Source organism: Vipera ursinii, assembly GCF_947247035.1.
Source record: "Vipera ursinii genome assembly, contig: scaffold_291, whole genome shotgun sequence".
In the NCBI taxonomy this organism is placed as follows: Eukaryota; Metazoa; Chordata; class Lepidosauria; order Squamata; family Viperidae; genus Vipera; species Vipera ursinii.
The window spans coordinates 1-25,206 of NW_028148419.1; the positions used below are offsets into that span (position 1 = coordinate 1).

At 51.7% G+C, this 25,206-nt stretch overlaps 1 protein-coding gene across 3 annotated transcripts; it reads left to right on the forward strand.

The window, feature by feature from the left end:
* Positions 1-239: 239 nt before the first annotated feature.
* On the forward strand, positions 240-24,961 carry LOC310650530 (nonsense-mediated mRNA decay factor SMG5-like). Of its 3 annotated transcripts, XM_083380092.1 has the most exons (14): positions 252-397; positions 1,227-1,435; positions 3,307-3,444; positions 5,020-5,760; positions 8,218-8,387; positions 9,242-9,317; positions 10,266-10,441; positions 12,975-13,133; positions 14,067-14,126; positions 15,378-15,537; positions 16,797-16,887; positions 18,959-19,033; positions 21,618-21,756; positions 22,496-24,961. In XM_083380092.1, the coding sequence occupies exons 1-14, from the start codon at positions 363-365 to the stop codon at positions 22,577-22,579; spliced, it is 2,313 nt and encodes a 770-aa protein (XP_083236218.1). In that variant the 5' UTR covers positions 252-362; the 3' UTR covers positions 22,580-24,961. The 3 variants fall into 3 exon arrangements, with proteins under 3 accessions (XP_083236220.1, XP_083236218.1, XP_083236219.1); XM_083380093.1 differs by lacking the exons at positions 252-397; positions 1,227-1,435 and adding an exon at positions 2,752-3,134; XM_083380094.1 differs by lacking the exons at positions 16,797-16,887; positions 18,959-19,033; positions 21,618-21,756; positions 22,496-24,961 and adding an exon at positions 16,215-16,573 and having other exon boundaries at positions 240-397; positions 15,378-15,552.
* Positions 24,962-25,206: the final 245 nt, after the last annotated feature.

Consider the following 25,206-nt stretch of genomic DNA (forward strand, 5'->3'; position numbering starts at 1 on the left):
GTAGTCCTGGACATTTCGTTACCAAACTAGCTAACATTATCAGCGGAAGGAGGAGTCGTGTGTGTGTGTGTGTGTGAGAGAGAGAGAGAGAGAGAGAGAGAAGGGCAGAATTCAGGTAGTCCTGGACTTTTCGTTACCAGAGTAGCTAACATTATCAGCGGGAGGACGAGGAGGAGTTCTCTGAGCTTGGTAGTTTGGTTTTTTTTTTCCCCTTGCCAAAAGCAATTAAAAGGAGGGGGGGAAAATTCGCAAAGTCTGCCTGACGTGTCTCAAAGCCTGCTGAGCGCTCCCTCTTTTTCCTTCTTCCCACCCTTCTCAACTTTGGCAGGTGCAAAGACGTTAAAAGGCTGCTGGTGAGCTTCATGTATTTACAGAGCCTCTTTCAGCCGAAGAGCAGGTAAGAGTCTCCCCCGTGAAACCTCCCGATGCCGCAAACACTCGATATTTAATAAGGAAGGTTTCCATCCTGGCCTTCCTTGGCGGGAGAACCAGGGCTGGTCTACTCCGAAGGAGACTACGGTTCCCTGCGTGGCGTAACAGCTGCCCTGCTAGAGTCTGTTTGGTGTTCTTCGCTACCTTCAGTTGTTTGGCTTCTCTGAGTGGCCCTCTTTTTTTCTTTCTTGGGTCTGTGATCTTGCAGTTGAACTCTCTCTGTCTGTCTCTCTCTGTCTCACTGTCTCTCTGTCTCTGTGTGTCTCTGTCTCTTTCTGTCTCTGTCTCTGTGTGTGTCTCTCTCTGTCTCTGCCTGTGTGTGTGTGTGTGTGTCTGTCTCTGTGTCTGTCTCTCTCTGTCTCTCTGTGTGTGTCTTTGTCTCTGTCTCTGTGTGTCTGTTTCTGTGTGTCTCTTTCTGTGTCTGTCTGTCTCTGTGTGTGTCTCTGTCTGCCTCTCTCTCTCTCTGTGTGTGTGTGTGTCTCTGTCTCTCTCTGTGTGTGTCTGTCTCTGTGTGTCTCTTTCTGTGTCTGTCTCTCTGTGTGTGTCTCTCTCTGTGTGTCTCTGTCTGCCTGTCTGTGTGTGTGTGTGTGTGTGTGTGTGTGTGTGTCTGTCTCTCTCTGTCCCTGTCTCTCTCTCTCCATCTCGTTCAGATGGAGTCCCGTTGCAGTTTTGCCATGAGGACCCTGTTGAGGTCCCCACACTTCCTTCCCCTGGTTTCCCAAGCTGAGTTTCCTACCCAATTGTGGCTGCCTCCTGGTTGCAGCGGCCTTTTCTCTCTCTCTCTCTCTTCTCAGTTCTGCCGACTCGGAGCTGACCTCCCTCTGCCAGTCCGTCTTGGAGGAATTCAACCTCTGCCTTTTCTACCTGCCCTCCTCACCCCACACCAGCTCCACCACGGAGGAGGAGGAGGAGTGGGAGAGCAGCTGCTCCTTCCTGCCGGACCTGCTCATCTTCCGCATGATTGTCATCTGCCTGATGAGCGTTCACAGCCTCAGGAGGGCAGGTGATTGGCACAGCTCGCAGGCTCCGAGCCAGGAGGCACCGGCTTCCGGATTAACTATATTCTGGGTTACTAGAAAGCAGCGCGTGCGTACACACACACACACACACACACACACACACACACACACACACACACAAACCTTTTGGGCACCAGGGACCGGTTCCGTGGAGATGGACTTTTCTGTGGTTTCTCGTGCTGCCTGCATCCTACAGATTGGGCTTCGCTTGTTTGCGTGGATAGGTTTCTGGCATGCCGCAGCCCAGTGCCGTTCCATGGACCAGGGGTTTGGGGATGCGGTGGCTCAGTGGGTTAGGACGCTGATCAGAAGGTCGGCAGTTTGGCGGGTCGAATCCCGAGTGCCACGTAGCAGAGTGAGCGCCTGTTACTCGTCCCAGCTTCTGCCAACCTAGCAGTTCGAAAGCACGTAAAAATGCAAGTAGAAAAATAGGGACCGCTACGGTGGGAAGGTAACAGCGTTCCGTGCGCCTTTGGCGTCTAGTCATGCCGGCCACATGACCACGGAGACGTCCTCGGACAAGCCCTGGCTCTTCGGCTTTGAGACGGAGATGAACACCGGCCCCTAGAGTCGGAAACGACTAGCACGCATGTGCGGGGGAACCTTTACCTATAAGGAATGTTTCCTTCTACCCCCTTAGATGTGGTGAGTTTCCCTGGAGGCCTGCTTGTGGCAGGGGTCTCTCCTGACCTCCACCTGACAGGTAGTCCTCAACTTGACAGCAGTTGGTTTAGTGTCCCATCAAAGTTACAACGGCGGCAAAAAAAGTGACAACCGTTTTTCAAACCTAAGACCATTGCAGCATCCCCGTGGTTGCACGACCAAAATGTGGATGCTTGGCAACCGATTCGTATTTACGACGGTCGCAGCGTCCCGGGGGTCTTTTGGTTCCCCTGTTGCAACCTTCTGCCAAGCAAAGTCAGTGGTGAAAATCAGATTCTCTTAATGACCCTGTTGAGGAATTAACAATTGAAGTGATCCACTTTAACCAACGTGGCAAGAAAGGTGGTGAAATGGAGCAGAATTCACTTAACCGATGTCTCATTTAACAACAGAAATTTTGCGCTCAGTTGTGGTCGCGGGTCAGGGACTGCCTGTATTGCTAAAAGTGGCCAGTGCAGCAACATAAGAAGTAGACTCTTGTCTGTGGAGGTGCTCAATCATCCAGATCATGGTTGTGTCCCAAATGCTTTTCCAAAATGCCAATGGAATTTCCTGGGTTGTTTTTTTTCTTTCCTTGAAACATTTCGCTTCTCCTCCAAGAAGCTTCTTCCATTCTGACTTGGCTTCAGTCAAAACCGAAGAAGCTTCTTGGAGGAGAAGCAAAACATTTTCAAGGAAAAAAAACAACAATCCAAAAAAAGTCCAGCAAAAGAAAGAAGACCAAAGTAATATCAATATAAGATGAATTCGGTCCTTAAACTTACATCCGATCTATGTAGAAACCTATTGCTCTACCTTCCCTTTTTTGGAATGTATTTTGAAAATTGGTAAACGACTCTGTGCATTCATTCCTTAACCTGAGGACAATAAATGTCTTTCCGCTGTGGTTACTTTAGCTGACGCGGGCACCAGTTGCTTGATAATCATTGCGTGTTAATTGGTTTTTGATGTTCCTTTGTTTTTTGAACTTTTTATATTTTAGCTTATACACAACTGTAAGCTGCCCAGAGTTACTGTATGGTAAGATGGAAAGGGGTGGGTGGGAATAAATTGTATAAATAAATAAATGTTAAAGCAGAATGCGGATTGTTATTATTATTATTTAGTTTGGGCAGTGTGTGCTCTTCGAACACGGTTATTGTCTTTTCTGAATCAGGGTGTCAACCGTGGCTGGTTCTCATTTCCTCTGCAGGCTCCAAACAGTACAGCGCAGCCATTGCCTTCACCCTGGCTCTCTTCTCACACCTGATTAACCATGTCAACATCCGCCTCCAGGCCGAACTGGAAGAAGGAGAGAACCCAGTTCCAGCCTTCCAGAACGACGGCAGCGGTAAGCACACGTCTTCCCCGGAAAGCTGCTCTTTTGGGCAGGATCAGCCCCTGGTCCTGGGGCCGAAGCAGCTGAGGGTCAGACCCTCCCCTTTGACCCCCCCATCTCTTAAGAGTGACGCGTGGAGGACCAACATATTGCCTCGTTGACTAACAGGTGGTGTTTCTGAGTGCTTAAGGCAGCCTCTTTATTTTAATTATATCCCACCTTTATTATTATTATTTATAAACCCCTCAAGTCAGTGAACGTGTCTTAATACTCCTTCCTTCTATTTTCCTCACAGCAGCCAACCCTGCGTGGTTGGGCTAAGACAGGGGTAGGCAACCTCGGCTCTTTTATGACTCGTGGACTTCAACTCCCAGAATTCCTGAGTCAGCTGACTCAGGAATTCTGGGAGTTGAAGTCCACGAGTCATAAAAGAGCCAAGGTTGCCTACCCCTGGGCTAAGAGGTTGCCTACCCCTGGGCCCAAAGCCACCAAGCCAGCTTTCATGGCTAAGGCAGAACTAGAACTTTCTTGTCTCCTGGTGGTTAAGCCAAAGTCACCCAGCCAGCTTTGGTGCCTTAAGGTGAGGCTAGAACTCACCGTCGCCTGAGGATTGGCCCAAGGTCAGCCAGCTGGCTTTCCTACTTAAAGCGGGACTAGAACTCGCAGTCTCCTGGTTTCTGGCCGAACTGGGAACCCTAACTTTACTTCTCGATTGACAGTTCTATGAGCTTGGCTGCACGGAAAGGCAATGGCTGTTCGAAAGAGACAGATTTAAGAGTAGAGTCCTCTAAGTAAGGGGGCGGCCCTTACTCAAGCAGGAGTCCCTCGGACCATTTCAGACAAATGGCCCCATATCCAGTCTCTTCTTTAAAAAAAAAACCCTAGTGGGGGAGCACCCACAACTTCTGGAGGCGTTACGTCACTTATCCTTAGTTCTAGGCCAGCGATGGCGAACCTTTTAGAGACCGAGTGCCCAAACTGCAACCCAAAACCCACTTATGTATCATCGGGGGCCGGGTGGGTGTGGCCCATAGGGTGGGCGTGGCCTCAGTGGTAACGGCAGACTGGGTGGGACCAAAAAGTTCAATCCATCAATTCCAACTTTGCAAGAACTTTTTTTGCCCCGCGAGAAGTTGAAATTGATTGATTGATTGAACCTTCTTTTTTTTTTTTTTTTTGCACACGGCAGAGGCCTAAAGCGAAAAGGTTTTATAAAAGCCAGCTGAAGGCCTAGGACTGGGGCGAAGGCGCGCATGCCCACAGAGAGGGCTCTGCATGCCACCTGTGGCACGCGTGCCATAGGTTCGCCACCACGGTTCTAGGCTGCGTCTCTCCTTGATCAGTTTCCCTTTCGGAAGGCCAAGAGGGCGGGGTGGGTCTCCCCTCGAGAGAGGTACGACGTTCCAGAGGGTGGGCACCACAGCAGAAAAGGCTCTTGCCCCTGGACCTCGCCGGCTGGATTCCTTGACCAACGGGATCCACCGCACGTCCTTTCTGCCAGAACGATTGCTGGCTCAGATTGTGCGGTGTGTATGTGTGTGTGGCTCGGGGGTTGTCAGCCACACCTGTGCTTGGCCGTCCTTGCAGAGGACCCCGAGGTCCGGGAGTCGGCGAACTCCGTCGAGAGAGAAGCGGAGGCCGACGCAGCTGTCCACCGAGCCCCCACGGGGGAGCCCCAGCTGAATGACAGCCCGAAGGGCAAGAAGTACTCACGCCTCTCCTGTCTGCGCCGTCGCCGCCGGGCCCAGAAGCTGGACGAGAGCGATCTGAGCGAGGGCTTCGATTCGGATTCCAGCCCGGAGTCCACCAAGGCGAGCGGCGCCTCGGACACCGGCTCCGAGAAGAGCGACGAGGAGGCCGAGGCGGCTTTTGACATAGAGACCGACTCCGACATGAACAGCCAGGAGTCCCGTTCGGATCTGGAGGACATGGAGGAGGAGGAGGAGGTGGCGGCGGTGGCGGCCGAGGCTGAAGGGGACGGCCGGCCTGGGGGGGTCAAGAACGGGACCAAGGGAGCCCCGGACTTTGTGGCAGGCGAAGGGGATCGGCCGTCGGAGCCAAAGGGCCCTGGCCTTGCCAAGACGGACCCTCCGGAGCCCGTGGCCAACGGGCCAGGCTCCTTGGGCGGCAGCGAGGCCAGCATCGCCAGCAACCTGCAGGCCATGTCCACACAGCTCTTCCAGACCAAGCGGTGCTTCCGGCTGGCCCCCACCTTCAGCAACGTCCTCCTCAAACCGGGCTGTGGGCCGCCCGCCCCGAAGGAAGCAGCGGGAGATGGCAAGCCTTGCGTGAACGGGGACGTGGAGCGCTCCGCTGCACCTGAGCCAGGTGAGCTGCAAAGAGGTGCCGGTGGGGGAAGGGGAAGCAGGATTTACTTAATGGGGCAGGAATCTGCCCCTCGGGCCGAATATTCCCCATACAGGCCCATGATAAAACTGGCTGTTGATGCTGGGCACAAGTCCCTACTTGAGATACCTGCAAACGGGTGGATGTCCATGCACAGGTAGTCCTCGACTTGGAACAATTTGTTCGAAGTTGCGAACGGCACTCTGAAAACAAGTGGCTTTGGGCTGCTTTTCACCCTTAACAACCACGGCAGCCTCCCCCGTGGCCACGTGCTCAGAATTCAAATGCTTGGGAACTGGCTGGTATTTTTTAAAAAAAATCCCATTTATATCCTGCCCTTCTCCGAAGACTCAGGGTGGCTTACAATCTAAGAAGCACAAATCAATGTGCTTACGACGGTCGCTGTGTCCCAGGGCCACGGGGTCCCCTTTGGCGACCTTCCCGTCAGCCGAGCCGACGGGAAAAGCAGATTCAGTTCACCACCATGTTACTAACTTAACAACTGCAGTGATTCGTTTAACTGGCAAGAAAGTTGCTAAAATGGAGCCAGATTGCACTTAACAAATGTCTCACTCAAGCACAACAAAACTGGGGCTCATTTGTGCTTGCAAGTCGAGGGCTACTTGTGTGTGGCAGAGTGCATGCAACCCATTTTATGCTGGACGTGGCCTTGGCTGGGATTATTTAGTTGGAGCCTTCGGTCCAGAGGGAGAGAGCGAGAGCTAAGTGATAATACTGCGTGCATAAACTGTGTAATGCTTTGGGGGAAGGGGTGTGTGTGTGTGTACCCCATGGCATCTCTTGCTTCTGGAAGTGGGGGAAGACCCCAAGCAGTTACGAATCAAGAGTAAACTTCCTCTTGAGCTGAAAATGGCCGGAGGGCCTTTGCAGGAGAGCTTCCTGGTTGGTGGTAAAACTCAGGCTGAGGTCCGGGGCAGAGACAGCGTTGATTTAAAAAACCGATTTAGATGTGATTTTGATGCTCACCTGGTGGTTTCCCTGCATGTCTCCCAAGTTGTGGGGGAGACGCTCCAGAGAAAAACGAACCGAAGTCTTTGGCTCACGGTGGCGTTAAAATGGTTTCGGTCAGGTGTGTTCCCTCTAGATCAGGGGTGTCAAACTCAATTTCATTGAGGGCCGCATCAACATTGCGGTTGCCCTCAAGGTGCCGGGTGGGTGTGGCCTGGGTGGGTGTGGCCTACTGGGTGGGCGTGGCTAGAGTGCATATGGCCTACTGGGTGGGCGTGGCCAGCTCTGCATCGTTCGCATCAAGGGTGCCTATGGGGGCCTGGGCAGGAGTGGGACAGATCTGAGGGTCTCTGGCAGAAGGAGGGTCTCTGGGCCAGGGCCAAGGCAGTGGGGGCTGTTCCCTTACGGTTTCCAGGATGGCTTCGCGGGCCACATGAAACCACTTTGCGGGCCGGATCCGGCCCCCGGGCTTTGTGTTTGACATGTCTGCTCTAGATAGAGGTAGTCCTCGACTTACAACAGCTCATTTGGTGACCGTTCAAAGTGACAACGGCACTGCAAAAAGTGACTTAGGACCGTTTTTCAGACTTAACGTCCATTGCAACGTCCCCGCCGGTCGTGTGAGCAAAGTTCAAACGCTTGGCAATTGACTCGCATTTATGATGGTTGCAGTACCTTGGTGGTGGTGGGGAATCACGTGATCCCCTTTTGCGACCTTCTGTCAAGCAAAATCAACGGGGGAACCAGGTTCACTTTAACAACCGTGTGTCAAGCTTCCCACGATGAACTCTTCAAAGAATCTGAGGCATTGTTTACCTTAAAAGTCTTTATTAGAGCAATATAACATCGGCAATGCTTGGTTAAAGCCGGAATCTGGATTCTCCTCCCCTAAGCGCAGTAATATTAAAACATAGTTCCCTCCTTTTGTTGCTGTCATAAATCACATTCTCCAATTAGTTTGAAGGCTAGGTTCTCCCTCCTTAGCTAGCTTAACCCCCAGTTCTTTCTTATTCCTCTTATTACATTCAACCTTGAAAATGCTCCCGCTGCTATGTTATTATGTCCAACTAATCCTCCATATTCTTCCTTCCCCCTCCCATCTTCATCTAACTTTTAACTCTAAAAGTGATGCACAAGTAGAAATATAAAACAGCTGCTTCTTCCTCTTTTGTCAAAGCAAGAACGTCCGATGTTAGCGTGTTGCTAACTTAACAACCGCAGCGATTCGCTTAACGGCTGGCAAAACAAAGTGGTAAAATGGGGGCAAAACTCGCAGAACAAACGTCTCACTTAGCCCCAGAAATGTTGGGCTCACTTACGGTCGTGAGTCGAGGACTACCTGTGTTTGGGTTATGTAATCCTAATAATCCCTTGGCCACACTAATTGCCGTCGAAGGGAGCTGTCCGTCTTTTGCCCCTTGCTCGTCCTCCGGTTTCCTGAGTTTTAACGGTCTGTTTCCTTGGTCCAAGACGACGTTTCCGAGTCGGAGGACAGCATCTCCAGCAGCAGATCCTGCCGGAATGAGCGTTCTCTCCAGGAGAAGCTGGAAATCCTCGGCGGAGAAGGCTTGCTGCCGACGGTCAAGGTCTTCCTGGACTGGCTGAGGACGAACACTGACCTCATCATCATGTGCGCGCAGGTGAGCAAGTAGCTCTCGGCCCCCCGTCTCCTCCTTCTCCTCTCTTCCTGCCCCCTTGGGCTCTAACGCTGGGTCGATTCACAGGGATCGTCTCCCCCCCCCACCCCCAAATCAGGAATGAACTTGGCTTGGTGGCAAAGGGTCACGAAGCACGCTAAAAAGCAGCTTTGCAGTGCCGATCTGCACATTCGCACGGTTGGATGTGCTGGCCTGCCTTCGGACGCATCCCGCAGGAGAATCGGGTGCCTTTTGTTGTAAGGTCTGCAGGCCGCCGTGTGACCAAATCTGGGGTGCTTGGCAACACGGCACACACGCACACGCGCGCGCACACACACACACACACACACACACACACACACACACAAACACAGAGTCAGGCAACCGTGTCTTGCGACCGCTGTGCTGAAAAAAGGCATCAAGTTCCCTTTGTCCAGTGCGCTCCCACAGGGAGGGTCTTCTCAGGGTGCCGCCGGTGAGAGATTGCCGGCGGGTAACACCCAGGGATAGGGCCTTCTCAGTGGGGGCGCCTGCCCTTTGGAACCAGCTGCCAGTGGAGCTGAGGACTGCCCCCGACTTCCGTTCATTCCGCTCTCTGGCCCAGGCTGAGGATTAATTTATTTTAATTGGGGTTTTATTTATACAGGGATAAATTTAATCTTTTTTAAACTTGGTTTTTAACTTTTGTATTTTTGGTTTTTAATTACCCTGTAAACCGCCCTGAGTCCTCCGGGAAAGGGCGGTATATAAATGTAATAAAATAAATAAATAAATAAATAAATTTGTGGTTTTCAGCCAAAACACCCCCACCCACCCCACACACTTTCTGCTTATTTCCCACCCTTCTCTCCTCGTAGAGTTCCCAGAGTTTATGGAATCGACTGTCGGTCCTCTTGAACCTGCTTCCTACAGCGGGAGACCTGCAAGATTCAGGTACGCTTTGCAGAAATTGTCTTTTCTCTCTTTCTTTGTTATTTCCCCCCCCCCCCCGAACACGCGTTGCCTGCGTGGTTCAGCGCTCACTATTTGCCTACGCTTCCCTTTGACGGTGATGGCCCAGTTCTCCAAACTTGCTCATTCGCACGAGCAGGAAAGTTTCGTGGCGTCAACTCCCTGCAGCTTTTCCTCCGAGCACACTGGGCAGTTAAATGTTTTTAAAACGTGCCTGGGAGCAAGAGGCTGGTCAGAAGGATCCCGCCTTCCCCTCGTGTCTGTGGAGAGGCTCAGACATCCAGGCCATAGTTGTCTGAAAGGTGGTCAGAGGCGGCTTCGTCAGTCCTTTACCCCCACCCTCCCCGCCCCTCCCCTCACAGTCTCTGGACGCTGTGCAGGTGGACATTAAAAAAGCTCTCCTGACGACCACAGTTGTCCCTAAAATGTACGTTGCTAAAGCGAGACAGGTATTAAGTGGATTTTGCCCCACTTTACGACCTTCCTTGCCCCGGTTGCTAAGCAAATCGCTGCAGCTGCTAATTTAGTAACCCGGTTGTTAAGCGAATCCGCCTTCCCCGTTGACTTTGCTTGTCAGAAGGCCGAAAAAGGGAAATCGTGTGACCCCGGGACACTGCGGCCGTCCTAAATATGTTTGCCGAGTGTCCAAATGTTGATTTTGTGACCCTGGGCATGCTGCAAGGGTCGTTAAGTGTGGAAAACGGTCACAAGTCCCTTTTTCCGGTGCCGTTGTAACTTTGAACGGTCACTAGATGAGCTGTCGTAAGTGGAGGACCGTCTGCATAGAAGCATTATGATAAAACAGTTAAAAAAACAAGAACGTAACGATTCAAATTCAGAATTAGAAACGGCCCTGGAGGGGCTTCAGGGTTTTCCTCCCCTTCTCAGCTCTCTTGGTGACCGTCTCCTTTCTTCCTCCCCGTGCTGCAGCGTTGTTCCTCTCCAACGACGTGAGGAGCATGTTGTCGGCTTGTGAACTTCCCGACCTGGGTACCTGCTTGCTCCTGCCAGAAGACGTGGCCCTCCGCAACCTGCCCCCCTTGAAGGGCGCGCACAAGAGGTTTAACTTTGAGCAGGACCGGCCTGTCCTTACCGAAGTAGAGGAGGTGATGGAGATTTCTTTTTTTTTAAAAAAAAAACAAAAACCCTAAAAGTTGGGTTTGGGTTGAGGACTACAAGAGCCATAGCGCTTAAGACTTATATCTCACCCTCTCTGAGCGGTTTACACAAGCAGCATATTGCCCCCCCCCAAAACAAATCTATTTCCTCATTTTACTGCTCGTACACACAATGCAAAGTAAAATTTCCTCTTTCCACCAGCCATCCCCCAGTTACCTGGGGGATGGCTGGTGGGAAGAGGAAATTTTACTTTGCATTGTGTGTCCCAATTAAGTGTTTGCGTATTGTTTCAGGCAGTGGTCCCCAGACCTTTTGGGCACCAGGGACGGGTTCCTCAGAGCGAGGTTTTTCCATGGGCCAGAAGGGGTGCGGTTTCGTGTGCTGCCTGCATCCCACAGATTTTATTTATTTTATTTTTATTTTAATTCCATTTATATCCCGCCCTTCTCCGAAGACTCAGGGCGGCTTACAAGCTTAGCAGTAGCCTTCATTCTATGTATATGCCTGCTTATTAGGGCTTTCACACACCCCCCAAGCGGCATTATTACAAAGTCAGCTTAATTGCTCCCAACAATCTGGGTCCTCATTTTACCTACCTGGGAAGGATGGAAGGCTGAGTCAACCTTGAGCCTGGTGGGACTTGAACCTGCACTAATTGCAGGCAGCTGGTGTTCCTTAAGGAGGCATTAGCCCACTGCTCCACCAAGGCTCTTTTATGGGACTTTGCTTGTTTGCGCAGCCCATTTTCTGGCACGCCACGGACCAGTGCCAGTCCACGGAACCGGGGGTGGGTTTGGGGGACCCCTGGTTTAGGAAACAGGCTTTCGCTTCCCAGCTCTTCCATGCCAATAGCTGACTTCAGCTGGCTGAAGCTTCTCCGAAGGCTCCACTGGGCTTCCATTCCCCCCCCCCTTCTTCCTTATAGTGCAATCTTGCCCTCCCCCCCTCCTCTCCCGTTGCTAATGTCAGGCTGGCAACTGATGAAGCTAGGATAGGAGGGAGGCAGCCCTGGCCGGGTGTTTCTCAAATTAGACTCCCTTTGCAAAGCAGATCTTGTTCGCCTGCCTTGAGAGCTCCTCTGCCAGCTAATTGCAGTGGGCAGTTTGGCTGGGCTGAGCCAGTTACTCACTCCCATCCATCCATCCATCCATACATACATACATCTCTTTTCCACACGCCCAGCTGCTGTTCTGTTCCAGCCTACGACTGGCCCTGTTTGTTTATCAGGGACAAACCCTTTTTCCTTTTTACAGTCAATAGGCTGGAAAAACCCAACCCAAATTTATTTACAGTTCAAACAGAAAAGCAATAGAATAAATGAATCAAAATAAACAGAAGTAACAAGAACAGACTAGGATTCCCTTAGAACAGGGGTGTCAAACTCAATTTCATTGAGGGCCGCATCAGCATTGCGGTTGCCCTCAGGGGGCCGGGTGGGTGTGGCCTGGGTGGGCGTGGCCTACTGGGTGGGCGTGGCTAGAGTGCGTATGGCCTACTGGGTGGGCATGACCAGCTCTACATCGTTTGCATCAAGGGTGCCTATGGGGGCCTGGGCAGGAGTGGGACAGATCTGAGGGTCTCTGGCAGAAGGAGGGTCTCTGGGCCAGGGCCTAGGCCAGGGGTCAGCAACCTGAAACAGTGAAAGAGCCACTCGGAACCAGTTCCCTCACAAAAGGAAAAACTGGGAGCCGCAAAAAATGTGTGCGCATGTGCATACATGCGCGCATGCGCAGAACAGGGTTTGACTGAAGAGTGGAGCCAAGGCGAGATATGCACCTACCCTGCATATTTGAATTGCTTGGTTGAACTTTTTTAGTCCCACCCTTTTTTGGGGGGGGACTCCGCATGGCAGAGGACTGGGAGCCGCAGGAGACGGCTGAAAGAGCCGCGTGCGGCTCTGGAGCCGCGGGCTGCAGACCTGTGGCCTAGGCAGTGGGGCCGTTCCCTCACTGTTTCCAGGATGGCTTCGCGGGCCACATGAAACCACTTTGCGGGCCGGATCCGGCCCCCGGGCCTTGTGTTTGACATGTCTGCCTTAGAATGTCTCCAAATGGATTGCCTTCAGCAACCAGCCCCGCCCACACCTTCCCCTTTTCTTATCAGTCCCAAGGCGTGGCTTCTCACTGCCTTCTCCTCCTCTCACTGAGTTGCCTCATTGATTTGCTCTGCTCTGCTCTGCTCTGCTGGATTACCTTCTGCTTCTAGCATCTCTGAACAGATTCAGCTGTGACTCCTCTGAATCCGACACCTCCTCCTCCTCCTCCTCACACAGCTAAGCCTCGTGAGGAACATGACTGGAGGGGCCAGGCTGAGAGTCCTGCAGTACATCAGAGCCTCCCTTTGACACCAAAGGCTCTCTAAACCCCCCCCCCCTCCTCCTCCTCAGATTCATCAGACCCAGCTGCTGGGAGCACAGGCTGACACTGAATCACAACAGATGCTTTGGTAGCCGCCTCCTTGGCTGACTCCCCCCCCCCTGCTCCTCCTGCTCTAAAGACTCCCTCTCTCCTCTCCCCACAGTCCGTGGTTCGCATCTGTTGCATTCGAAGCTTTGGCCACTTCATCACCCGCTTGCAAGGCAGCATCCTGCAGTACAACGCCGAAGTGGGGATCTTCATCAGCATCGCGCAATCGGAGCAGGACGGTTTGCTGCAGCAAGCTCAGGCGCAGTTCCGCATGGTGAGCCCAGAAGGGGAAACAAAGGCGGAGGGGGGGTTGGTGCTGATGTGGGGCAGGCAAAGAACTAGCCGACCGGCGCTCCGTCTGCCACGTAACGAGTCACAACCATTTGATGGTCTTCCTCACTTCCTTTTTTATCGCTTCAGGTGGCGAGGGAAGACGGCCGGGTTGGCTGGCTCAGGAATTCTGGGAGTTGAAGTCTGCAAGTCATAAAAGAGCCAAGGTTGCCTACCCCTGGGATAGGCCAACCTTGGCTCTTTTATGACTCGTGGACTTCAAGTCCCAGAATTCCTGAGCCAGCATGGGGGAACTATGGCTCCTTCATGACTTGTGGACTTCAGCTCCCAGAGTTCCTGAGCCAGCATGGCTCAGCTTGAAAACCTCTCCCTTTCCCCTCAGCGTGGCTGGCTGAGGAATTCTGGGAGTTGAAAGTCCGCAAGTCATAAAAGAGCCAAGGTTGCCTACCCCCGGTAGAAATCAGAAAACCTGGGACTGTTCCCCTTCAGCAATGAAGGGCTAAGAAAGCTAGCCAGCTGTGGCTGCTCTTCCCACATCTGCCAAGGCCTGGTGTGGCTCTTGTTTGGCTTAGGGGGCTGTGGGAACTCAGCCCCTAGGCCTTTGTTCTATAAAGAGCATTCACATGATGCTCTGAATCATGACTTATGAACCTCTGGGAATCGGGGAATGTGATAAGCTTCCCCTCGTAGAATCCTAGGACTGGAAGGGACTTCAAAGGTCATCTAGTCCAACCGCTTGCCCAAGGCAGGAGTGCTGATATCATGGCTGGCTCAGGAATTCTGGGAGTTGAGTCATAAAAGAGCCAAGGTTGCCTACCCCTGTCCTAGAGGGAACCGCTAGACTGCATGTGGGAAACGGAGTTGCCATGGTTCAAAAAGCAGGCTGACGCCGTGTGCCCTGTCTCCCTTCCTCTAGGCTGCCGAGGAAGCCCGCCGCAACAGGCTGATGCGCGACATGGCTCAGCTTCGGCTGCAGGTACAAGGGGGGGGCGAGTGGGGAGGAAGGAGGACCGGTTGGGTCTTGCTGTGGGTCTTGTCTGAATTGGGACCCTGCTTCAATCAGATCCACCCTCCTGGGCAAGGAAAGAATCTGCCTTGCCCAATCGTTTTATTTCATTCATGCGATTTGTCTTGACTTGCAAGGCTGTCCCGTCTCGCGAAGCCTGGCAAATGCAATTCAATGACAATAGCACTTAGACTTATATACCACCCCACAGTGCCTTACAGCACCCTCTGGGTGGTTTTGCAGAGTCAGCGCGTTGCCCCCCAAACAATCTGGCTCCTCGTTTTATCGACCTCGGAAAGCTGACTCTCAAATCTTGAGCCGATCAGGATTGAACTCCTGGCTTCGGGCAGAGTTAGCCCGCCATGCTGCCTTCTGACCACTGAGCCACCAAGTCTTTCGTGCCAAACTCAAGAGTCTCCACCTGCTTCGCCCAAACACTCCCGTTGGATTTCAGGTCTGAGCAGGACTCAAGAGTCTTCGCCTCGTTCGCCGTAAGATACCCGGCCAGCTTTCATACCTAAGTCGGCAACTCAAAGCCTCCAGCTGCTTCACCCCAAAATACCCAGTTATGGCTTTCATAACTTAAGGCAGAACTCGCACTCGGAGTCTCCGGCTGCTTCACACAAGGACACCCAGCCAGCTCTCATAGCAACAGCAATAGCATTTATATACCCCTCCCCATAGCACTTTACAGCACTCTTACACAGAGTCAGCATGTTGCCTCCCCCCCCCCAAACAATCTGCCTCCTTGTTTTATCGACCTCGGAAGGCTGACTCTCAATCTTGAGCCCATCAGGATTGAACTCCTGACTTGGGGTAGAGTTAGACCGCAATGCTGCCTTCTAACCACTGCGCCGCCGCTGTGGCTCGTCCACCAGTCTAATAAACCCAAGGGGGAAAAAAAATTTAAGACGCAAAACCTAGCAAAACGAGAGGCCAAGAACGCACTTGCCTTGCACTAAATATTTGCAATATTCCACAACTCCCCTTCGTTTCAACCTTGCTCGCATTACTTGGTTAATTCTGGGCGAGGAATCGTGATCATCCCAACTTGAGAAGAAGGGCGAGGTGTGTGCTGGCCCGGAATATCTTTCCCTCTTGGTCCCATGTCTCTTCAGTAACGCTGCGTTGCAAGCAGCCCCTATTTAGACGTGACGTTTCTCGTCGGAGCGTCTTCCCTCAAGCTTCTTCCTTCTGTTTCTCCCACCCTCCCCAAAACAGCTGGAGGTGTCCCAGTTGGAAGGAAGCCTCCAGCAGCCCAAAGCTCAGTGCGTGATGTCCCCGTACCTGGTCCCAGACACCCAAGCCCTCTGCCAGCATCTCGGCCCCATCAGGCAGCTGGCCGCCAGCGGGAGATTCATTGTCATCATCCCACGGACAGGTAAGCCGAATGGTGGTGGAGCGGAAGCAGCAGGAATCCCTCTGAGCCCGTTCCTAGTGGATTTGTCCGAGGGAAGTTCTCTGGGCCTGAAAATGGCCGTCTGGGAGGGGAGAGGAAAGAGTCTGGGAATGCTGGGCCAGGACAGGCAGTGTCAGAATCCATTTATATCCCATTCATAAATCTCTATATGTATGTTGTAAAATCTTACACCCTCACTGGATTCTGCCATTTCTCCAAGGAGGACAGGAGAAGATGTTAATTGGCCATCTCTATCCATTTAATAAAAGGGACGCGGTGGCTCAGTGGGTTAGGATGCTGAGCTTGTCGATCAGAAGGTCGGCAGTTTGGCGGGTCGAATCCCTAGTGCCGCGTAACAGAGTGAGCGCCTGTTACTCGTCCCAGCTTCTGCCAACCTAGCAGTTCGAAAGCACGTAAAAATGCAAGTAGAAAAATAGGGACCGCTCCGGTGGGAAGGTAACAGCATTCCGTGTGCCTTTGGCGTCTAGTCATGCCGGCCACATGACCACGGAGACGTCCTCGGACAAGCGCTGGCTCTTCGGCTTTGTAACGGAGATGAGCACTGGCCCCTAGAGTCGGAAACGACTAGCATGCAGGGGAACCTTTACCTTTACCTTTTATCCATTTAATGCAAGGTTGTTTATTCAGCCTGCCTGGAGGGTCATCAAAGACCAGGGGAAGAACCTTTGAACTGAGAAGAACAAAGAAAGGGAGGGGGGGAGAGATCTGGTTTGTATCTCCGATTAGCATCTGAAAGGGAGGAAGGGAATGTCCTAAAGGCATGGAAGATCCCTCTTCCCTTGGAAGGTTTTGACACCTGAACCTTAATTGATCCGGGACTGGCCAAATGGACTGAAGGGAGGGGTTTTCACTCAGGGACACTTTAAAAGTACCAATCTGTAACACAGTTTCAGATCCTGTCTAGTATTTGCACTAATAGTCCTGTTTTAGTAAAAGCTTCTTCTTGGGCAATCCTGGCTCCAAGAGTTCTTTCTTTCCTAAGACGTGGATTGGGGTGGGTCCTTTAGGAAGCTTTGCCCCACACTCACACTCACTCTCTCTCTCTCTCTCTCTCTCTCTCTCTCTCTCTCTCTCTCTCTCTCTCTCTCTCTCTCTCTCTCTCTCTCTCTCTCTCTCTCTCTCTCGGTTGCAGGGGGGAGGTGGGCAGGGTGGCTTATGACCTGTTGTTGCCAAAGGGGAAGTGACAAAATAATGCTTGGCTCTTCCTTTTCTGCTCTTAGTCATTGATGGCTTAGATTTCCTGAAGAAGGAGAACGCAGGAGCTCGTGACAGCATCCGATACCTGGAAGCAGAATTTAAAAAGGGAAACAGGTAGGTAGTCCTGTCCTTGCCCTGTTTTTTCCTCCACATATTCATCAGGAGAAGTGGGGGGGGGGGGGAAGCATTCCAGATGTGAAATTACAGACCCACTTAAAACATTTTGGGTGAACTACGTTCCCAGGGAAGGAAACTCAAAAAGAGAAGTTTAAAACAAGCTAATTGCCTTCAGAAACCGTGGGCGCTCCATCACTGGAGGTTTTTAAGAAGAGACAAGACAGTCACCTGTCTGAGATGATACAGGTTCTCCTGCTTGAGTGGGGGGCTGGACTACAAGACCTCCAAGGTCCCTTCCAGATTCTGTTCTATTCTATTCCATTCCATTCCATTCTATTCTATTAATTATATTCCCATTCTCTATTCTACTCTAGTCTGGTCTATTCTGTTCTATTCTATTCTATTCTATTCTATTCTATTCTATTCTATTCTATTCTATTCTATTCTATTCTATTCTATTCTATTCTATTCTATTCCATTCCATTCCATTCCATTCCATTCCATTCCATTCCATTCCATTCCATTCCATTCTTATTCCATTCTTATTCCATTCTTATTCCATTCCATTCTATTAATTTAATTATATTCCCATTCTCTATTCTACTCTAGTCTGGTCTATTCTGTTCTGTTCTATTCTATTCTATTCTATTCTATTCTATTCTATTCTATTCTATTCTATTCTATTCTATTCTATTCTATTCTATTCTATTCTATTCTATTCTATTCTATTCTTCCTATTCTAATCTCTCTTAATTCTATTCTATTCTGGTCTGTTCTTTTCTATTCATATTCTATTCTGTTCTATTCTTCCCATATTTTTCATCGATTGGAAGATTTTTTGCTAAGGGATATTCTTTAACTATTGAGGTAGTCCTCAACTTCCAACAGTTGATTTAATAACCATTCAAAGTTACATCAGCCTTGGGGGAAAAAAGGGACTTTATGACCATTTTTCACACAACCAGTGCAGTATCCCCAGGGTCACGTGATCAAAATTCGGAAGCTTAGCAACTGACTCATATTTATGACGGTCGCAGTGTCCTGTGGGGGGGGGTGTCACGTGATCCCCTTTTGGTGGCCTTCCGTCAAGCAAAGTCAGTGGGGGAAAAACCAGATTTCACTTAAATCAGCCGTGTGGCTGACTTAACGGCTGCGGTGATTCACTTAACAAACTCTGGCAAGAAAGGTGGGACAAAATGCACTTAACTGTCTCGCTTAGCAACAGAAATGGTGGGCTCAGTTGTGGTCAAGGGCTACCTATGCAGGAGAGAATGGCCATGGGAACAAGTTTTTGAAAAAAAAGACAAGCCCCATTCCAAACGCTGGAAGCAGCTGTTTTAACTCTGATAATTTAAAAAATGTGTAGAAAAACCATCCTTTGGGCTGATATTTCTCCAAAAGCTTTCCACCCTCAAATTCTAAGGCCAGTTGCTGCATCTAGCTACTTTGTCCTTGCTTATATTTAACCTCAGTTACCCCATTTTGTTTTTCCCCACTGTGCTCCTTGACCTTCGTTGCTAGAGCTTGCACTTCATTTGCACTTCACTTGTACTTCATTTGTACCTTAGGGAACACCTGCTGCCGGCATCAACTTCCCTTCGCCCTGTGCATTCCCACAGAGAGGGCCTTCTCAGGGTGCCACCGATCAGAGAATGTCGATTGGTGGCCCCCAGGGGGAGATCCTTCTCTGTGGGCGCCCCGGAGCTATGGAATCAGTTACCGGTTGAGCTCCGGATGGCGCCCGATCTTCGCTCCTTTTGTCGTGATCTAAAAACATTCTTATTCGAACAAGCCGGCCTGGCCTGATGGGGGATTGGTGGGGTTTTTTATTGTTGTTTTATTGGGGTTTTAATATTGTATTTACTGTTTTTAGTGGGCAGATATTTAATTCTTTTTTAATTTTTGTAACTTTGTTTTTTTATTCTTGCCCTGTTCACCGCCCTGAGTCCTTCGGGAGAAGGGCGGTATATAAATATTATTAAATAAATAAAATAAATTTGCATCTTCGGCTATCAGCATCGTCGCCGCTTGGTAATTTTGTGATTCTCTCCTGTGATCTTCTCTCCAGGTACATTCGCTGTCAGAAGGAAGCCGGAAGAAGTTTCGAGAGGCATAAACTGAAGAGACAAGATTTAGATGCTTGGTGAGCACCAAGGCTTGATCCCTTAGCTCAGGGGTCCCCATCCCCTGGGCTGTGGCCTGTTTGGAACTGGGCTGCGTGAGTCCTGTGCACGTGCGCGGCTCAACTTGCACTTGCGCGGGGCGTTCCCTTCTCCCCCCTGCCCATCGGGCCGCCAAACCGTAGAGCAGGGCTGTCAAACTAAATTTCATTGAGGGCCGCATCAGCATTGCGGTTGCCCTCAGGGGGCCTGGTGGGTATGGCCAGGGTGGGTGTGGCCTGCTGGGTGGGCCTGGCTAGAGTGCATATGGACTACTGGGTGGGTGTGGCCAGCTCTACATGGTTCACATCAAGGGTGCCTATGGGGGCCTGGGCAGGAGTGGGACAGATCTGAGGGTCTCTGGCAGGAGGAGGGTCTCTGGGCCAGGGCCAAGGCAGTGGGGGCCGTTCCCTCACTGTTTCCAGGATGGCTTCGCGGGCCGCATGAAACCACGGGCCGGATCCGGCCCCCGGGCCTTGTGTTTGACATGTCTGCCGTAGAGTTTTGAGGCCGTTGCCTTAGCTGGATCTTTCTTGACTCCATACCTCCCTGATCTTAGTGACTCGGCCTCCGCTCTTCGGAACCTGATTGGCATGAGATCCAGCTCCTTGCAACTTCCTTTAAAAAAAAAAAGGCTGAGAATCCAACAGATTTTCAGATGTGGATAGTTTTCTGCAGCTGGGTGGAGGGGGAATGTAAGGGCACCTTGTTTTCAAACCGGAGAGCAAGCATTTTCCAATCTGGCATCTCTCGGGAGTGACGGCCTTCCACTCTTGAGGAGCGTGACGGAAGGAAGGAAGGAAGGAAGGAAGGAAGGAAGGAAGGAAGGAAGGAAGGAAGGAAGGAAGGAGCAGGCATAGATACCCCAAATATTTGCTTGCTTTATTTAAGTGGGATGGGGGGGAAAGAATTTGTCCCTGACGGTGGTTCTCACCTTCAGCAACTTTAAGAAGGTGAGGCTTGTAGCTTCACAAGAATTCAGTAAGAGAATTGGCAAAAAAAGAAAAAAAGACACGATGTCCCAAAGGTGCTTATTCACGAGGCAACTGGACTTTCTTGTTTTTCTTTGAAGACCAAGAAGCTTCTTCAGTTCTGACCGGATGGTGGGGAATGGAAGGATTTACACTCCTTGCAGACAGCTGGTCATTTACATTCTTTTTAGAGAGTCGTTGAGGCCACTTGGAGGTTTATCTGTGTCTTCAGGGTCATTTGAGTGGTGCCAAAATGGGAGTGGAACACGGTCCTTTCAGCAGTTCCAAGAAGGCTCCCCGTCCATTTGCACCACTCAGCTGACCCTGAGGACACAGATAAACCTCCAAGTGGCCTCAACGGCTCAAGGCAAATGACCAGTTGTTTGTCTTTCTTTGAAGACGTTTCGCTTCTCACCCAAAAGCCTCTTCAGCTTCTACTGCAGACATGTCAAACACAAGGCCCGGGGGCCAGATCCGGCCCGCGAAGTGGTTTCATGCGGCCCGCGAAGCCATCCTGGAAAGAGTGAGGGAACGGCCCCCACTGCCTTGGCCCTGGCCCAGAGACCCTCCTCTTGCCAGAGACCCTCAGATCTCTCCCACTCCTGCCCAGGCCCCCATAGGCACCCTTGATGAAAACGATGTAGAGCTGGCCACGCCCACCCAGTAGGCCATATGCACTCTAGCCACGCCCGCCCAGTAGGCCACACCCACTCAGGCCACACCCACCCGGCCCCCTGAGGGCAACCGCAATGCTGATGCGGCCCTCAATGAAATTGAGTTTGACAATGGAAGGATTTATGCTCCTTTCAGGCAGCTGGTCGCTTCCCTCCTTTTAGAGAGTTGTTGAGGCCACTTGGAGGTTTGTCTGTGTCCTCAGGGTCACCTGAGTGGTGCAAATGGGTGTCTCTTCGGCCCTGGGTCCCAGTTGTAAGTGGCCTTTTGCCATTGCAACTTCAAAGAGTTGCTAAGCAAATGGCTGCAAAGTCAAGAGCTCTCGTTATTCAGGCTCCAAGTAGTCCTCAGCTTACAAGAGTTCATTCAGCGACCATTCCAAGTGACAACGGCACTGGCATAAGTGACTTAGGACCGTTCCTCACCCTTAATGGCCGTTGCAGCGTTCCCCACGGTCGCGTGACCAAAGTTTGTTTGTTTGTTTGTTTGTTTGTTTGTTTGTTTATTTATTTATTATATTTGTATACCGCCCTTCTCCTGAAGGACTCAGGGCGGTGAACAGGGCACATATAAAAATACAGTTCAGACCCTTGGCAGCTGGCTCGTATTTACGACGGTCGCAACGTCTCCCGGGCTCACGTCAGATCCCCTTTGGCGACCTTCTGACAAAGCCAGTGAGCCAAGCCAGTTTCACTTTAACGGCCCCGTTACTAAACGGCTGCAACGATTCCCTTAACAGCTGTGGGCAGAAAAGCCGTAAAGTGAGGCAAACTCCCTTAGCAAACGTATGCCCCTCGTGACGTAAAGAGTTGGGCTCAATCGTGGTCCAGGACTGCCTGTGCTCGGCACGCTTTTGCCGACAGACGTGTCGCTCTCCCACTGCTGCCTCGTTCCAACCTGGTGTCTTTCCTTTTTCCCTTCCTAGGAACCTCTATAAGATCCTGGACAGCTGTAAGCAGCTGACGGCCTCCCAAGGAGGCAGCGAAGACGACACGGCTGGCATGGTGACCGTCATCACCGGCTTCCAGCTCCAGGATCCCAGCAAACTCTCTGCTCCCATGCAGGTAACAGCCAGCTCTGTCCCCCTTCTTTGTTTTTAAACCCTAATCCGGGGGTGGAGTGGGGTGGGGTGCAGTTTCCACAGTTCTCAAGTGCTGGGCTTGGTGTAGGAGATCCCAGAAACATCCCCCATTCATTTTTAATTTTAATCAAAACCTGGCATCCGAACTTCATGGGCCAGCTGGAGTCAAGAGACCGCACGACCTGACCTCGGGTGGATGGGTGGCTTATAGTAACTCTGGGATGGGATTCGAAAGTCCTGGAACTTTTTAACGGGAAGAAAACCTTGGAGCCAGGCAAAGATTCCTCCTCTTATCCTTCATTCAGTGAGTGAAAGTTTTTTTTTTTAAAGAAAAGGCTAGTTCAAAGGCTTTCCTTAATATGAAAAAGAAATCAAAAGATGATGCTCTTCCCCATGGCCGCTTCCGCTTCCGAAGAATGCCTTGTTGGAAGACAAAAGATGAGCTATTTTTATTTGATTTTATTTTAAGAAAATGTATCATCGCCACCCAGGCTTGCTCGCAGTGACTCCAGGCAGCTCTGGGGATAAAAATCCCCGCACAAAAAAAGCAATAACGCCCTCCTAACTAGGAAGACTTAACAATAGCAATAGCAGGGGATTCCTGCCTGGGGCAGGGGGGCTGGACTACATGACCTCCAGGGCATTCAGGGCGGCCAAGCTGCAGGCTGGGACCTCCTCTGCCTGCTCACTGGAACCCTTCCTCTCCTCTCCTCTCCCCTCAGTCCGCCATCCAAGCAGCGGCCAGCGCCAGCATTGAGATCCAGAACGTGCTGGAGTTCTACAAGCACTGGAAGGAGATGGGCTGAGCCCCACGCTGCAGGACCACTGGGTTGGTTGAAGCTCCGTCTGCTCGTCTCTGGACGCACTGCTTTGGAACGAAAGATGTCAAACCGCAGACGATAACTTGGACAACGACGCCACCGCCACTGCCTCCGCGGCGGCAACCCGCCCAAACGAGCACACCGGGTCTGTGCGCCAAACAGACGTGCGTGGGTGCGTGTGCGCACACGCCCCCACGCCCCTGCCCCTCCATCACCTCCCGCAGAGGAGGTGGCGCGCGTGGGGACGTTGCGGCCCCTCTGTGGGGGGAGAGAGAGGCGCACCTTGGCCGTGCCCATGAGAGGCCGTGGCGGGTGGGAGGGGCCTCCGTTCTCAACGCTTGCTCGGTTTCTCGTCGGAAAAGGTGCGGGCGGCTCGGCTTCCGCGCTTCACAATGAAAACAAACGGAAATTCTCTTGATTTTTGGCCACCGTCTCCTCACTGAAGGAAGGGACCTCCTTAAGGGGCCTTGCCTGATCCTGGCGGGAATCGTTTAGGATCGCCAGAGGGAAACCGGTGGTGGGGAAAGGGGCCCGTTTCTCTCCTTCATTTTTAATTTAATGTTCCCTTTTTTCCCCTCCCTCATAACTGTGTTTCTTGGGTGAACTTGCCTATTTTGAAGGGGAGCAGGGGGTCCTCGTTTTGGGCAAGACAGAGGAAGGCGCCAGTCAGACTTTGAAACCTTGGAACGATGGCAAGGGGGACTGGGAACTTTTTAGGACAGAAGCTGTTTATTTCCTGGCTCGGCTTTTCTTTCTCCACCTTTGTCCTTTTTTTTAACCCATTATTTCCCTTTTCCTCTAAGCTGTCACAACCAGGCCTTCCTTCTCTGCAGCCTTTGCATGCTGTCTGCGTCCCCTGACACTTTCCTGGATGCAGGGGAGGGGGGGCAAATCCCTGGGAAGAGAAAAATGCCAACCAGCCTTTGTGGTCCCTTGCCCCGCTTGTTCAGGAGGGACAGGAATCTCGGTCCCTTGGTGTCACTTCCTGGAGAAAGAAAAAAGCTAGCTCAAAAGGTAGAAAGAAAGAAAAAAACAACCATGCTTAATTTTTTTTTAACCAGGGACTGACTCTGACGAACGCTTCTTTCCCCTGGTTTGCGACCCCCGTTTCCCTTTCGAAGGGGAGAAGCAGGAGAGAATAAAGGAATGCCGGGGTTGCATCCGCCCCACTAGGTTACCAAAGCGACAGGGATCTGTCCAGCCATCCGTCGCCCTCCTTGGAGACTGGGCTAGCTGGACCTTCGAGCATCTTCTTTATCACTCTGAATCCCACCAGGGACGTGTTGTCCTTGCCTTTCTTGCGCTTTCGCTTACTCGTGACGGCCAGGAAGAATTTCCGGGCGTTGGGCCCAGAGATCCATTTTTCCCAGCCTGCCCCCGAGAGGTCCCAGTGGCTCTGCCTTGCCCAAAGGTGGAAAGGAAACGGACGTCCTGCAGCCACGCGGACGCCCGCCTCCTCGGCCTGCATCCCTCTGCTTCGTTGGACAGCAGAGGAAATGCTTTTGCTTTGATCTCATCCTCCACCTGCATCGCCGCTTTGGTGACCGGAAGCCACCGCCTTTGGCTGCTTCTCTCTCTCTCTCTCTATCTTTGCCTGGCTTTTTCCCCCTGCTGCCTTCCCCCCTCCCCAAGACCCACCCTGGAGAAGGCAGCCCTTCCCCTTTGGAGTGGTGGGCAGATCGGGAGCAGGTGGGCTCTGGGAAGGGTCCCCCCCCCCACAACCTCCGGCTTGCTGTTGCAGAAGCGGTGCCCAGGAAAAAAAAAAGGCTTTTGCGGGAGGGTCCCTTCCTGTTAAGGGCGATTCTGCGTTCGAGTCCTGGCAATGGAATTAACCCTCCCGCCCTGGTGGCCCCCCACCCAGGAAGGGATCGAGGGGAGATGCCCCTCCACCTGCAGGGAGACCCCGAGTGAGGCTGGCCTGTGGGTTTGGGGGTGGGTGGGTTGTCTGAGCACATTTGGCTCGTAAGAGCTCTGCAGGAGAGCCAGCTCGGCAATGGTCGGCATCCGCGGGGGTGATCAGCACAATGTTGGCTGGCATTGATTTAATTTGGGACTCTTCATTTTTTTGGGGGGTGGGGCGGGGTGGAAGTGGTGGGGGGGTGTCGAAGCTCATTCAGAAGGGATGTTTTTAAAAATAGAGCATTAAAGAGTCTCTGTCCCGGCAAACGAGGCTGGCAGTCTCATCGGGGGCTTCTCTTCAAGTGCTTGTGGGAGGGGTGGGGTTGGTGCATCGGTCTGAGCCACGGCTGGCCTGTCTGTCGAACAATGTCAGAGCATTGTGGGGTTTTTGTTTTTGTTTTTTTAATTTTTATTGTTTTTTGAAGCAAGGGGAATTGCATTGCCATAATAAACATTTGTGAAATTAGAGTCCCTCTTTTGTCCTTGGAAGGGGAAGTTGATAACCGTGTGTGTGTGTTTGGCTTAACTGGACAGGTGGCATGGCCTGCCCAGTGTTCTGTTCCAGCCTACGACTGGCCCTGTATGAATGTCAGGGACAACCCCTTCTTTCTTATAGTCAACAGGCTGGAAAAACCCAACCAAATTTATTTGCAAAGAAATCAAAAGTTCAAACGAGTTAAACCAAAAGTTCAAATGAGTTAAACAGGAATAAC

What these genes read in the sequence shown, in the direction of transcription:
- LOC310650530 (XM_083380092.1), top strand. Translation starts at nt 363, where the DNA reads ATGTATTTACAGAGCCTCTTTCAGCCGAAGAGCAG. An exon ending in CTCTTTCAGCCGAAGAGCAG is followed by an intron (nt 398 to 1,226) that starts GTAAGAGTCTCC and finishes CTCTCTTCTCAG; the next exon opens with TTCTGCCGACTCGGAGCTGA. An exon ending in GAATTTAAAAAGGGAAACAG is followed by an intron (nt 16,888 to 18,958) that starts GTAGGTAGTCCT and finishes TCTTCTCTCCAG; the next exon opens with GTACATTCGCTGTCAGAAGG.